This window comes from Schistocerca americana, chromosome 7, assembly GCF_021461395.2.
Source record: "Schistocerca americana isolate TAMUIC-IGC-003095 chromosome 7, iqSchAmer2.1, whole genome shotgun sequence".
NCBI classification, from domain to species: domain Eukaryota; kingdom Metazoa; phylum Arthropoda; class Insecta; order Orthoptera; family Acrididae; genus Schistocerca; species Schistocerca americana.
Genome location: NC_060125.1, coordinates 376,349,926 through 376,364,591, shown reverse-complemented (window position 1 = coordinate 376,364,591; position 14,666 = coordinate 376,349,926). Strand labels below are relative to the sequence as shown.

The 14,666-nt window shown below is 42.0% G+C and overlaps 1 protein-coding gene across 1 annotated transcript in view; it reads right to left on the bottom strand.

The window, feature by feature from the left end:
• Window positions 1–11,217, bottom strand: part of LOC124622429 (acetylcholinesterase-like) — an 85,588-nt gene extending 74,371 nt beyond the window's left edge. The window contains exons 1-2 of the mRNA XM_047148124.1: window positions 11,097–11,217; window positions 2,225–2,359 (exon numbers count right to left, since the gene is read on the bottom strand). Of these exons, the coding sequence (XP_047004080.1) occupies window positions 2,225–2,359; window positions 11,097–11,150 (189 nt within the window). The 5' untranslated portion in view covers window positions 11,151–11,217. The remainder of the gene's footprint in view (window positions 1–2,224; window positions 2,360–11,096) is intronic.
• Between the last annotated feature and the right edge of the window lie 3,449 nt (window positions 11,218–14,666).

Sequence of the window (14,666 nt, the reverse complement as noted above, 5' to 3'; positions counted from 1 at the left end):
GACCTTACTAGACGGTAAATTGCAGCATCAACTGCGAACAACCTAAGAGAACTGCTCAGATTGTACCCAGGTCATTTATATAGATCAGGAAAGGGTGTAATTTGCGGGGCTGGTACATATTTGTAGCATAATATCCTCTATAATTAAATTTAAAGCTATTACAGCCCTCGGTCATGAAATTTATGTCTTTTGACCAGGTTTCAATTCTATGAGTGCCTTCATCAGAAATTGAATATTCAAATTGGCCTATAACATAAGCACAAATTTATGAGAAAAAACTTTTATATAAGAGTGTAAGTACTGGCTAAGAGTACAAGAAAGAAACAGTACTTACATGTCACGTATAAGATAGATATCAAGCGAGAAAGGCTTTAGTCACAAAAATTTATAAATACATGGAAGGCGAGCCACTTTTGGCTTTTCACACCAATAAAGCCACAGGTAGCAACAGTCTGTTGCTCATAGAAGTGTTGAAACCTGGTCAAAAGGCTTAAATTTTGTGACCTAGGGCTGTAATTGCTTTAACTTTAATTTGTAAACGGTCACTGAACTAAGCAGCTATGTTTAAAAGAAAATCCTCTATTATTATCCCTTACTCTAAAGCCGATTTATCGAGATACTCAACCATATCAGATATTTAAAGCTAATTGAAAATAATTAAAGACATTACATACAGTAATGATTGTAATCCTACCGAACTGATGGTTTAGTTAAGAGAATGAGTAGACAGAGGATAACAGCACTTGTGTATTCTTCTGAGAAGGCACTAAATCCTACCCAGAATTGGGTCCCCAAGTAATATAAGGGCAGGACTTCACAGGCAATAGTTAACAAATTAAAATCTAGAAAATATACACTAGCTTTCTACACCAGGAATACTCAGAATAGAGTTCATTTTATACGTTTTCCTGCAGTTTGTATGGCAAAGCATATATAGATCAGTCAGGGTTGTACCTACGAAGCTGACTGAATGTGAAAGAAATTGGAGGCTAAAACGAAGTGATTACATCTTTGCCGAGTACGCCATGAGTGAATGCCATTTGCTTGACATTAAATATCAAGTTCTCCATAGATCGAATGAAAGCAGTAAATCAACGTTAATGGAAATTTTGGCTATCAATAAACAACAGAGAATCCTGACGCAATAGTTAATGATCAAATACAGTCCCATGATTCAGCCTTGCTGAAGTATCAACAGCGGTTAATAATCTTCTCACGTCAAGACGACATTCTCGCAGTAAATTTTGTGACTGTTTCGTTCTCTCCACTTCGATTTGTCTCCTTGCTCTCCTCTGCCTCTCTCCCCACCACTTTCCCAGTCCATCACATTTTTGTGCATAATACACCATAGTAGTCTTTCTGTACTTCTTTGACCTGTCTTCCCAAGAACTTTTAATGTCTAAGTACAGTTTAATATAACGTTTCTTGGTAAACACTCTTTATCTGTTACATCAATATTAGTTTGCAAAGGTTGAGCATACTAAACAATATTTGTATAAATTGAGTAGTTGCGTGTTTAGATTTGTCGAACATTGGGTTCACGGATGTATACTCATATCTTTAGATTCTAAAACATTAAGTAAGTCTTTGCATTATTTTTGTTTTGTGCTAATGTCAAATTAAAGCACTGCAATTTTTCGTTTTCGTTTAGGGTAGATAAACATTGTATTTTCAGTTTTATACTCGTATCCTCAGATTCTTAAACATTAAATATATCATTGCATAATATTTCTCGTACTGTCTCTGTGTCAAATGAAGCTTTCCCAGCTTTGTTTTTTTAGTATGCATAAATAATCTCTAAACATATCTTTGGAAATAACAATCTTTGTACAGCTAGAAGCTCTCCCTATGGTTGTGCGGACTGTCTGTTCAGTCTTAAGTTGTCTTACAACAGCCTAGCAAGCCGCAAGCCTCAACAAGATGTAAAATAAATGTTAACAGTGAAACAATGATAATGTGTGTTTCAGCATTTAATATGTAGGTGTGGTAACCCTTAGTCACCTTTTCCCTTAACCCATCGCCTTCCCTGCTTCACTTACGAAAAGAATGGCTGTCCTTCGTGAAGGATCCAAGCTTTCTAATGCAAATTTCGACAATGAATTTAAATTTTGCTACATAAAAGTATTTTAACTCCTCAACAAAAATAACTACACAGTCAAGGTTGAATAAGAGGTGTCAGAACACCGCAGCTAGTGCCGCTGCTTGATCGTGTGAGTAATCTCACCTGGAACCGCAGCTCCCCCGTCGGAGGTCGTGCATACGGCACTCCCTTGAAGCTCGCGTACTGCGTGCCCAGAGCGCTGGTCACCACGGCACCCCTGAGGGTGCCCTGCTCCACGGTGACATACACGTCTTGAGCCTGGAAGCAAATTACAAAATGATTGGTGTGATGCCGTTGCAGAACGGGAGACATCTCTGCTACGTAAATAATTTTTACCGCTACTCTCCACAGTCACTGAAGTTTCTGCAAATTTACCGTAGCGAATAAAATTTTTTTACATATTGTACGTATCAAGAATACGTGACTAAATTTATAGGTGATTTGAGGAGAAACTGAGTGCGAAATTTAGCAACAAACCTTCACTTCTGGCAGTAACAACGGCTCTGCGAAGCAGTGCACGAAATCGATCTGAGCTTGAAAGACACAATCCTGTGTTAGAGCACTCAGTCGTACTGGGTGGTGAGTGATGTCGGCAACCCGTGACCAGATATTTCCAAGGGTGAGACATATCACAGCAATAGTAGAACATCCTTTGTATCGAAGTAGGTCGTGGTAGCACGGGTACAATTAGGGTGTTGCGTTATCTTGTTGAAATATTACATCACAAAGACCTTAAATATAGGGCGCAGCCACCAGCCATAACACATAAACGTAGCCCTCATTGCCCAAATTACCAACTATGCAAGTCAGAGGAGATCGCGTTGTGGTATTAACGGCTTCCCATAGCATCACGTTAGTTAGTGGGCTCCTGTGGCGGTGACGAATGCAATACGACAACATTCGTTTTCCTCAGAGCCTCTAAACATCGATGTGACCACTGATGTACAGAATCCAGAAACGGAACTTATTTGAGAAGTCAACGTGTCTCCTCCCCCCTCCCCCCCCCTCCCCCACCCTCGTACCCGTCGTGTAATCTGGAATACAATATTTTTAATTTATTTCATAATTATGGTATCATACACTTCCAGGACTGATTTCCCGCGAGTAGCTAACAATAATTTCTCTAGGATATGATAAGTTTTTTGTGACCCCGTAAAATTCTGTTCTTCTGGTAGGACAAGTCTCGAAACAAATCAACTAATTTATTTTAAAAATGAAGATTTAACGTCTCGTCCTCCCGCCTCTCCTCCCTCCCCCCGCCCCTCCCCAAATAAACTTCTGTATACGCCCATGGCTCAGCGCACTGCTGTTGAGCCGCCCCTCTTTGCTGCCACCTACAGGAAAGGCACAACAATGGTCACTCAGCTGACAGACAGTGGTGCTCCAGGTGGCGTCCTGTTGTCCCAGTGGATACTTGTCTTGCTGCAAGTAGGTCCACTTCCTGAGTCAAGTGAGCTACGTGGTTGAACGATCCTGCAAGGACAAGTGAGCAAAATGTATATCCTCTCAGGCGATAGTCACATGTGGTCGTTGAGATTCTGCATAGCTTTGAGCATGGCTCGCCTAAAACCATCGACTGCATACTCGCATGCCAGTTCGGGATTGCAACGGACGAGAGCTGCTGTAATATAGCAATATTGCACTCTCAATAGGCCACCTCTCGAACACGTGCTGGTAGACGTTTCATCCCCTTACACGTGGTGTAAAACAGTCTTTCAACAACCTCCACAAAATGCAACTTCTGAATGATAAATCCGCTATGTATGCTTTCCTTACTTACAGTCTGTAGATTGCGTGCTAACTGCTTTATGCAATTGTACTAAAACGCTAACGATGTCCATATCCGTGCATATAGCAAATTTCGTAAGAATTTAATTTTTGTTGCACACAGCCATCAAGTTGTTGCAATTTTGATGCCCAGTTGAAGTATTTATTATCCTTAACAACTAATTATTAATGCAGTAGTCGAAGACAAGGTAGTATTTATGCAGGACCGCATAAACTATCTGATCAAAAGTATCCGGACACCGATTACTGGTCAACGGCTGTGCCGAGGTGGATACACCAGTTCCGTCAGATCACCTATGTTAAGCACCGCTGGGCGCTTTTAGCACTTGGATGGGTGACTGTCTGGGTTCACCGAGCACTGTTAACATTCCCCCTTTGCCTTTATAGCAGAGGGAACAGGAGGAGTAGTGACGTGAAGTCCCTGATCGTCAGTCTTCGCGCCACTCTCCTGGATTAAATTCCAAACCTCTTCGCAGCCTTTCATGAAGTGGGGGCAAGCGGCAATGTTGATACTGATCTGTCCATTGGATGGGCTGCGTGCCATCACTGGCTTTGCCCCTCTCCCGTCACCTCCAATACGAACCTCACACTGTACTATTGAAACGGTACAGTAGTTTCCGCTCCATATTGCACGACGTGGCCGGCCGCGGGTGCAACAGAACCCATGTGGACGGGCGGAAAGAAATGTGTCAGGCTTCATAAAACATATTTATATGTGTCGTGTATTATGCATTTCTTGTACGTGAATGTGAATCTGCACATGAGCTTTCCTAAGCCTTCTCACACCTCCCCATAAAGCGTAGCCAAATCTTAGTTGGGAAGTAGTTCTGTAGTATAGTAGTGCCAACCTTACTCATGGTTAGGGGATCAGAGAGACATTACAGGCAGGCCAAAGTCAAAGAGGTTCCAGTGTCACAAGATTTGGGGTGGAGAAGTTGGATACGGCCAAGTGGTTCGACCATCCCCTCCACCGGGGTCCAGAAAGACCTCCGGGTGCCAGCGATATTCTGGGAGTGTTACAGAAGACGGGTAAGTGAGCAGACGTGCCCTCAATGCGTCTGTTTCGGTGTTCACGCATGGAAGAGAGGTATTTGAATATTTGCACTAATTCTTTTATTTCCAGCTTCGGACTGTGTAAGGAAATGAATGTTCTCTTTTAATTTCGGAAATTTGACCCCCTGTGTTAATGTATCTGGTCCCCAGTTTGCCTGTTATCCTCCTCACATTGTGGATGTCCCATGTAAAATATTGGGAGACTTTGGTGGTATACATTTGGCCAACGCAAGTCGTCTTGCCCGTAGAAATGTGCGTGCAGATTAGTATATAATATACCCAAGCTATAAGTTGTAAAACTGTAATATCTGTAAACTGGATCAATTGCTGCAATCGCTGTAAACTCGAGTGATAATGTTTAAAATAAATAAATAGTCAATTGTCATCAATCTTTAACATACCCTAAAAATCACAAAGGAGTCAAGTTAAAGGAATTCATTTAATATAAAAGATACAGAATGCAGGGATCCACACATCAGCGTGTGAGCCCTCCAGCCCCTTGCCTAGTATCGCATAGAAAGGGCACGCTCTCTCGGTAGCGCTCTCAAGCTCCCCTCCCCAGTTATCCGTTGCGCAATTTTCATTCAGGTCTTGACGACATCAACTTCCATCTGGTATCCCCAGGCAAGGAGGTTTGACGGTAATCTTCGACTATTCACACACTAATCCAGTCATCTACACTTAACATACCCCCCCCCCCCCCAAGATCTCATAGTTCGACACGGAGACGTGCCTGTGGGCGTGAAACCTTTTCAATCAGGCGTCTGAACATCCCTTTTCGGGTCTACCAGCCATTCATGCCACACGACTTTATTTGCCTATTAGTGGACATTATTATGGAATGTGTCCACTCTTAGCCTCTATGATAGCTCGACCTCCACTGGCGACAGCTTCAATGAGGTGTCTGAATGTCTGTGGAGGAATGGCAGCCCATTCTTCCTCATGAACCAACACCAGAGAAGGTGGCTATTTCGGATGCTGTGGTTTGGAGCGAAGTCGATGTTTTAATACATTCCAAAGATGTTCCATTTGGTTCAGGCCAGGAGGCCAGTGCATTTAAGGGACGTTATTTTCCACAAATCATCGCCTCACAGATCCTGCTTCATGGAATGCTGATACTAACACTCATCGTCTCTGAACAGTTCCTCTAACGTACGCAGTGTATAATGTTGTAAAGTCTGTTCGTATCCTTTCCATTTTAGCGTTTTTTTTAAGTGTAATAAGAGGCCCACCCCCTAACCATGACCGAGCGAGGTGGCGCAGTGGTTAGACACTGGACTCGCATTCGGGAGGACGACGGTTCAATCCCGCGTCCGGCCATCCTGATTTAGGTTTTCCGTGATTTCCCTAAATCGCTCCAGGCAAATGCCGGGATGGTTCCTTTCAAAGGGCACGGCCGACTCCCTTCCCCATCCTTCCCTAATCCGATGAGACCGATGACCTCGCTGTCTGGTCTCCTTCCCCAAAACAACCCCAACCCAACCCCCTAACCATGAAAAGACACCAATATCGAAACACCACCTGCTCTGTACTTCAGTGTTGGCACTCAGATGAAGGCAAGCATTCACCAAACCCAAAACCTTCTGTGGAAGTGGCACAGAACATAGTGTGACATCACTCCAAATCACTCATTTCCTGTTATCCATCGTCCATAGGCCTCGCTCCTTACAGCAGCTCAAGCGTCTCTTATCACTGACTACAGAAACGTATGACTTGTGAGGAGGTAGTCGACCATTGTCCCCATTCATTTTAACTCCCTACATGCAGTCATTGTGTTAGTTGTTCTGATGGTGGCAATTTGGAACCCACGAGTCATCCCTTCCATTGATTTCATGTGATTTTTTTAGTCACCCTCGCAATGCTTGACGATCTCTGTCATGTGGTCTATCTGGTGTTGATTTATGTATGATTGTTCCTCTGCATTTTCATTTCACAGTCGTATCACTAACCAGCGACACATGCAGTTTTAGAAGAGTTGAAATTTCCCTGATAGATCTATTACTCAACGAACAGTCGATGTTAGAAGACTCTAAGCCCTCCTGACAGATCAGTTCCGCTGTTACGTTTCTCTGCTGACATAACCGTATTTCCAGCCTCCATATATACCGGCAGATTCGCCTCTCCTGATATCTAGTGGTCAATTCCTCATTACATACAGCTGTCTAAACACTTTTGATCAGATAGTATATTATTAATGTTCAAAACTATCGCCTCTCCTGGATATACACTTCGGACAACACATGCAGATGGAGTCGACTGAGTGCAGCGTTCCAACTGGGTTGAATATCAATAATTTTGCGAAAATTTTTTTCTTAATAAGCATTTATCATGAGAGGATAACGGAAATGATGGGCAGGAGAAACATTTGGATAATAATAAGACCCACCCACCTCTCTTTAAGTATCGTAACAGCTGCAGGGATACGGTGGTGAGACTGTGCATTGTCGTGCAGAAGACAACACGAATCATTCGCGAACTATTCTCGATGCATATGTCTGATCTTCAGGACCTGATTGATATTCTTCTACTAGGTGGCTGGATTAATAGTCATCCCTTGTGGCAGGTATTCTTTATACAGGGTGTCCCAGAAATGTTGCGATTAACTTCGAGGGGTCTTGCGGAACAGATCGAGGATAGGAACCCATTGACGCTACAGGGCGTTTAACTTATAGGTTTCGGTGCCTACAACTAGGCCACCCCTTTGTACGCTGACGGTGAGGATCGCGGCTAATTGCCACGATTGCCGGTGGAGAAGATAGAGCTAGCTGCTGCGTAGACAGGCCTTTTCTCCTATGAATTTGATGCCCTGTTGCCTTGATGAATGACGGTTTATGACACAGGTTTCCATTCGCAGTTTTATTTTTCTCCTGGAACCCTCTAAAATCTTCAATGTTTTTCGGTATACAGGAGAAAATGCACTTAATGTGCAACTTCTCGCACCCAACTTCTCTAGATTCGTCTTACCTGGACCACATCACCCGACAATTTCACTTGTCGATACCAGATCGTGCTTCAGGAACTACGACTGCTTGCCTGTGACGTTGCGTGGGGGATCCGGAAAAATGGTGTCACTGTCCGTCTTATCCTGGCTTGTTCCTGTCTTTGAGTCAGTCTGTATGCAACAACAGCGAACACAGTAACGGTTATCCAGTGTTCTCACGGCAGTTGTATAAGCATTCCCGTGCGGCATTCCTGTAAATTACGCCAAAATTCGAAATATTCGTCGATGATTTTCGGTCAAGAGCTGACGAATTTTCGTATGCCGTCCTGTTTAAGGTGCGCGTCAAAAGGCTGCCTCGCCGATGCGAGTTTTCCATTCAGTTTCAGCCGTGAGGAAGTATTTGTATCATTCGTCCACATACTTTTTCAACAAATAATTGTTTCCATATACCGGGCGCATCATGTTGCGACATTGCCTTCCCCACTTTAAAATAAAATTTCACGTTCGTACATTGCTCCATTCCATTCTTACCATCGTTCTGCATTACGCCTCGGTTTCATTCAGAAACTACGCGTCCTGACAAAAACACGGTTAGGGCGAAGAATTACTGAAACTGGCCCAATATTACCATCTAAATCTGCACCATAATCTATACCCAGCAAACCACTATGAAGAGCACAGTTAAGGGCACTTCCCACTGGACCACGTAGATAGGTCGCTTCCCTATCGATTCGCATGTGGATCGTGGAAAGAATGATGGTTTAATTGCGTCTAATCTTGTCTTCGCGGTCCCTTCGAGAGCGATGCTTAGGGAGCTGTAGATTCCTCAATAACGTTTTTACAAACTTTGGAGGAATGATTTCGCGATATTGTTGGCGCCCGTCTTCAAGCGTCTGCCAGTTCACAGCTTTCAACGTTGCACTGACACTCTGTCGTGGGTCAAACAGACCTGTAACATTTCGTTCTGTCCTTCTTTGTACACTTTCAAAATCTCCCGTTAGTCTTATTTGGTACGGGTCTTGTACACTTGAGTAATACATTATATTGACTCTTGCCGGTGTTTTGTAAGCAATCTCCTTTGTAGGTTCATTGCTTTATCTCAGTACCCTAGCAACTAACCAACCATGTGCATTATCTACGACTGTACTTATGGGATCGTTCGATTTAAAATCCCTAAAAACTGTTACAACCAGGTAACTGTATCAGTCCGCAGTCTCGCTTCCCGAGCCAGGGTTCTCAGGTTCGATTCACGGCGGAGTCAGGGATTTTCTCTCCCTCGTGATGACTGGGTGTTGTGTGCTGTCCTTAGGTTAATGAGGTTTAAGTAGTTCTAAATTCTAGGGGACTGATGACCATAGATGTTAAGTCCCATAGTGCTCAGACCCATTTGAACCATTTTAACTGTATCAGGTGACTGCTTCCAATAGTGATTCGTTTACACTGTAGTCACAAGTTGCTTCGTTTTAGCGTTTTGTAAACTGCACAAATTTACATTTCTGAAGATTTAAATCAAGTTCCTAATCTTTACAACACTTCGAAATCTTATCAAGCTCTAAATAAATATTTGTGCAGCTTTTTTCTGACTGTTCGCTATTATAGATAATTTCGTCGTCAGCAAAAAGTTTAAGGTTATTACTAATATTGTCTGCCATGCCATTAATACACAACATGAAGAGCAAGGGTCCCAATATACTCTCCTGGGGTACGCCCGAAGTTACTTCTACATCTAACGATGACTCTCTGTCATCGATGAGATGTTGCTTTCCCCCTAACAAGAAATCCTCAATCCAATCACAGTTTGCTTTTGATGTCCCATGTGATTGTATTTTCGTCAGTAAACATTGGTGATATACTGCGTCAAATGCCGTTCGAAAGTCAAGAAATACTGTATCCACATGACTATCTCGATCAATGGATTCGGAATGTCTTGTGAGAAATGCAGATGGCCGATGTTTGCGGAAAAGGTCCTATTGTCCGAGATATCTCATTATGTGCAAGCTCAGAATACGTTCTAAAATCGTTAAGATGAGGATGTCAAAGACAGTAAAGGTAGTTTTGTTGTGGACCAACTACCGACTACAGCCACGCTACTAATTAATTAACCTTATTTGTTGATTGTTGGTTGTAATATATAAAGTATGTTACAACTTCAGTGTAATCAACAGAGTGTTTACTTATTAATTCCGAGCAAATATCTGCAACTTTTGAAGTCCTGTCGTACTCAGTTGCGTACAATACTACGGTACGTTGATAATTTTTATTTTTGGAATGTCTAATTACACGTTAAAACAACTGAGACACATTTAGAGTTAACACAGCACATAGGAAACCCCGCACTCCTCATGGCACTGACAGAAAAAACCGAAGACAACACATACACGGCAGTGAAACCTTTACAAAATAAGCTTAAACAAAAAATAATGTAACTAACAATAAAAAAGGCACAGACATACATTTGCAGAAGTAATATGAAACCACAAGAACATCAACACACATTTCACCCAAGTTTCCCTCTAAACCTGACAGTGTCAGAACTACAAGAAAAAGGGAAAAAATCGTTTGGAAAAAGAGTTGAAACACTGCACCAAAAGCAGGTTAAACCAATATATGGAAATTAAATACATTCTGGCACATGAATAAGAGCTGTTCACACACACACTAACACATACTCTGAAAAAACTACATATACCATCACCTAATCATATCAAATATCAAAACAAATACGATTACACTCACACACACACTCACACACACACTCACACATATACACACACACACACACACACACACACACACACACACACACACACACACACACATAATACATGCACACACAAACAGAACACAGATATCACAAAAATACATTGAATAGTTAGCAATAACATTCGATCTTTGGCAATAACATTCGACTGTTGGCAACACCACACAAAACAAAACATCGAGAGGCAGTTACGCTAGTCAACTATGGGAAAACAACGATTTTAATCGTATAATATGGAACTGGTACACGAAATATTAAGCACATTCATGTGAAATTGGTATGTTTGAAGATAGCTAAAGTATCCCTCATTTCTTCATTTAAAGATAAGTCTGTCGTTACGAATACTTGTAAGCCCGAAATTGTTCTGACGCCAGTGTCCTGAGAGTAGTGTAACATGTGGTAATAGTCATCTAATAAAGACTGGAAGTAATAGGAGAGAAAAAGGTGCTCACCAGTGAGGACGAAATAGTGGCCACACACACCAGTGCTACTAACGACGAGATCATCCTAGTAATATTGTGTTGGCAGTGTCACAAGTCAGACTGAATAGAAACATTCATGGTCGGAATTATAACGTCTGAGGAAGTTATAGCCCATGAGCCGGTTTTATCAGTGGAGTACTCAAAGCATTCTACGCCGTATCTACTGACAGCGCTGATAAAGGCTGTAGTCAAGGTCGAATTGCCCTGAGGTAAGTTGATGCCCTTGGCGACATTAAGCAGCAATCTACAACTGTAGCTTTGGGAAACCCTCGTCACCAGTTTTGTAAAGGCCGCGTCGCTACTGCTGGGGAGGCCGAGATGCCACTGTTGTTACGGTAGGCCGAGTTTGTGAGTTCGTGAAACGGCTTCTGGTGCGGTACACCGCTAAGACAATTTCTCCCTGCCATTATTACACACCTATACCCCACGGTCAGGTAATGGGATAGAAGAACGTAGGCTCTACAACCAAAAAATTAGTAAAAAAGTCAGACAAATCAGTTAAAAAGATTTACTTATCTTTGTAACTTGTCGAATGATGAAGTCTGCAACACTCCGTGTAATACGCCGCGCGGTTTAAGATGCCGTGTCACAGACTGCGCGGCCCCTTTCGACGGAGGTTCAGTCCTCCCTCGGGCATGGGTGTATGTGTTGTTCTAAGCATAAGTTAGTTTAAGTTAGTTTGAGTAGTGTGTAAGTCTAGGGATCGATGACCTAAGCAGTTTGGTCCCTTAGGAATTCACACACATTTGAACATTTGAACTACGTGTAATATAACACTAAAAAGGCCCTCGATGTCTAAGTGCAAATATTCGTAGGTAAACTTCACAGAACATAGCAAATGCAATTTACAGCAACTGTCAGTCCGCTTCTAAGAGTTCCCTAAACGACGTTCCCTGTCTAAGTCAGCCCTGGACGATGGCCTATAACTAAGTGGGCGAGAGCTGCTTTCCTATCTTCCGAGTAGGCTTCCATCTGTTGTCCAGTCATTGGCGGATTGTACTTGACCACCAACTGGCCAAGGTGAAGGTGATATCTTCATCCTCAGGGCAACCCGTGGCGCTGTGGAACTGGCGCAAGTAGCGAGTCTCTATGACACTGGCACCAGCTCGCATGTTTGCGCCTGTGCTGCTTTTGCCCTGACTATATCTTGTTCGGCCGTTACAGCTGCAAAATCTCCGTATTTTCTTTTTTTTAGTTCTTGGTCTAACGGTTGGATTAGTACTAGGGGCATTCAATAAATAATGCAATACTTTTTTCGGCCAATTTCGGTTGAAGAAATGCGGAATTCGTTGTGCGACATCGTGGAGTATTCCCGCTTCAGCTCCTATAGTCTCATGAAGTTCCGATAGATGGCGGCGCTATAAGTAGCCTTCAAAATGGCGTCTGCAAAGGAAGTTTTGCCCAATGAAGGATGCACTCCACAGGAAGCAGTACTTGGATGATGGGAAGGTTAATGAAGCACCAACACATTGGTTGGAAGTCGACCAGTAGAGTGATACCCGGCGGGCATACAGACCCTTCCAATAATGTGACGTGAGACCGTTGCATTGAATGGAGATTATGTTGAAAAATAGGGTTTCGTAGCCAAAAGACTGGAGAACAATATGGTGTATTGTAATCCTGCTCTCCAAACGTCCAGATCCTCAATTTTCTCACGTTTTATAAGCCGCATTTGACAACTGTCGTCGTGTATTGTTGAGGAAATCTTATTTCACATGTGGCAGTCTTTTCTTCAATTTCATTGCTCTTATTGTTTTTCTTGCACCAAACAGTATATCTCATGATACGTTGCGAGCTTAATTTTTTATCTGTAATACGATACGATATTGCAGCACCTGTGTTGGTAAGAAATATGATGCTATGGTACTTCGCACATGTACACATTACATGACGTGTACGAGTACAAGTTGTAGACACAGGGATGACGATATATGAAAGTTTGGCTCTGGCTGTATCTCCAGTTCGGATAGCCATGGCGGTTAAAGCGAAGGCTACCGTAAAGAAGGAAATCCGGGTTCGTGTCCCGGTCCGGCACAAATTTTCATTGTCGTCATTCCATTGCACAGCTGGAGGCTGTCTATATTCGAAACTGCGAATACATTTCATTGTATCTATGAGTTGGATGTTCTATTTGGTCTGCGAACAACTCTTTTTCCACTGGTCTGTATTAGAGTATTCTTTTAATTTATTTAATTAAAACTTCTTTATGTGCTTCCTTTGCTCATTTCTTCCAACTATAATTTTGTCATTTCTAAGTCCTAGATATTTAGCTCCTGCTATCTTTCATTCTATATCTTCTTGTGACTGCCACTGCGGGCCTCAAAAACGTCTTTTAAACCCTTTCGATTCTATTTTTGACCTCGTTAATACAAATCTGTCATGAAGGTAAAGCCAACTCGTTATTGCCGCTGTTTTGTATTATTTCTTCTGCCCTAGGTTCTCCTAAGCGTCTCATGCCAATAGTTGAAATCCTCCAACCTGCAGTCAATGCCTGAATCTTCGATTCAATATCTACTTCTTCGATATAAGATATCTAGAAACCTGGAAGATTTAATTAATTAACTTCATAATGGAATAGGTTCTTTGGATTATTGGTGAGGAACTTCGGACAGACAGCACGTTATGTGCAAGTACGAACAGGTCGAGATTAAATGTTTCTGTAAGTTGACGCAATGCATAAAGTCATCGCTACAATTTAGCGTCTTGGTTTGGTATGACAGTTCGACCAAATTCAAACACAAAGGTGGGAACAAAACGACTTACCACGATTTCTGTATAAAAATTTGGAACTTTGAAATTACTTATTTAAAATTCTCAAGATATAATTTAAAAAAAGAGGTTATGATAAACTACCCTTGTCTTATCCCATGTTAGATTTGACTGTATCTCATCTTGGAAACAAACTAACCAACGTCCTGACATATTTTGCATATTTTCACTCGGTATAATGTCTCATGAAATAATTTTCTGGGGTAGCTTATCACTTGGAAGGAAATTATTGATTGCACAAAAGTGAACAGTAAGAGCACCCTTGTCTTATCCCATGTTAGATATGACTGTCTCTTATCTTTTTCTGTATGCATTTTTATCGATGCACATACTGAAGTCAAATACTGTAGGATAACACTTCCTTCATTTAGTTTGTACTTCTCCAGTGTCAAACGCTTTCTAATAAACTGTTAGCAAAATCCGTTTTTCATTGGTAAACTTGTGTCTCTTTTGACGATAGTTATCATAAGAAGATAGAGTATTTATTCATACAGGGTCACTCTGCTCTTCCGAGATCATAATGACCTGCAATATTTCTTAATTTTACCTTTGGCATTTTGGTTTATTATATATACACCACATCTACGAGGTTTGTTCTTGTATTTATAGCACAATATTTTCCTCGCCAGACACAAGGTGGGTACACATTAAGATGCAAAGGTTTCTGCAGTGCATAATTGTAAGCTTTATACACGGTCCAATCACATAGTGTGACCATCGGTCACAAGCCTGAGGAACCATCCTTTGCAGCGCAGACAGCTGCGGTATATG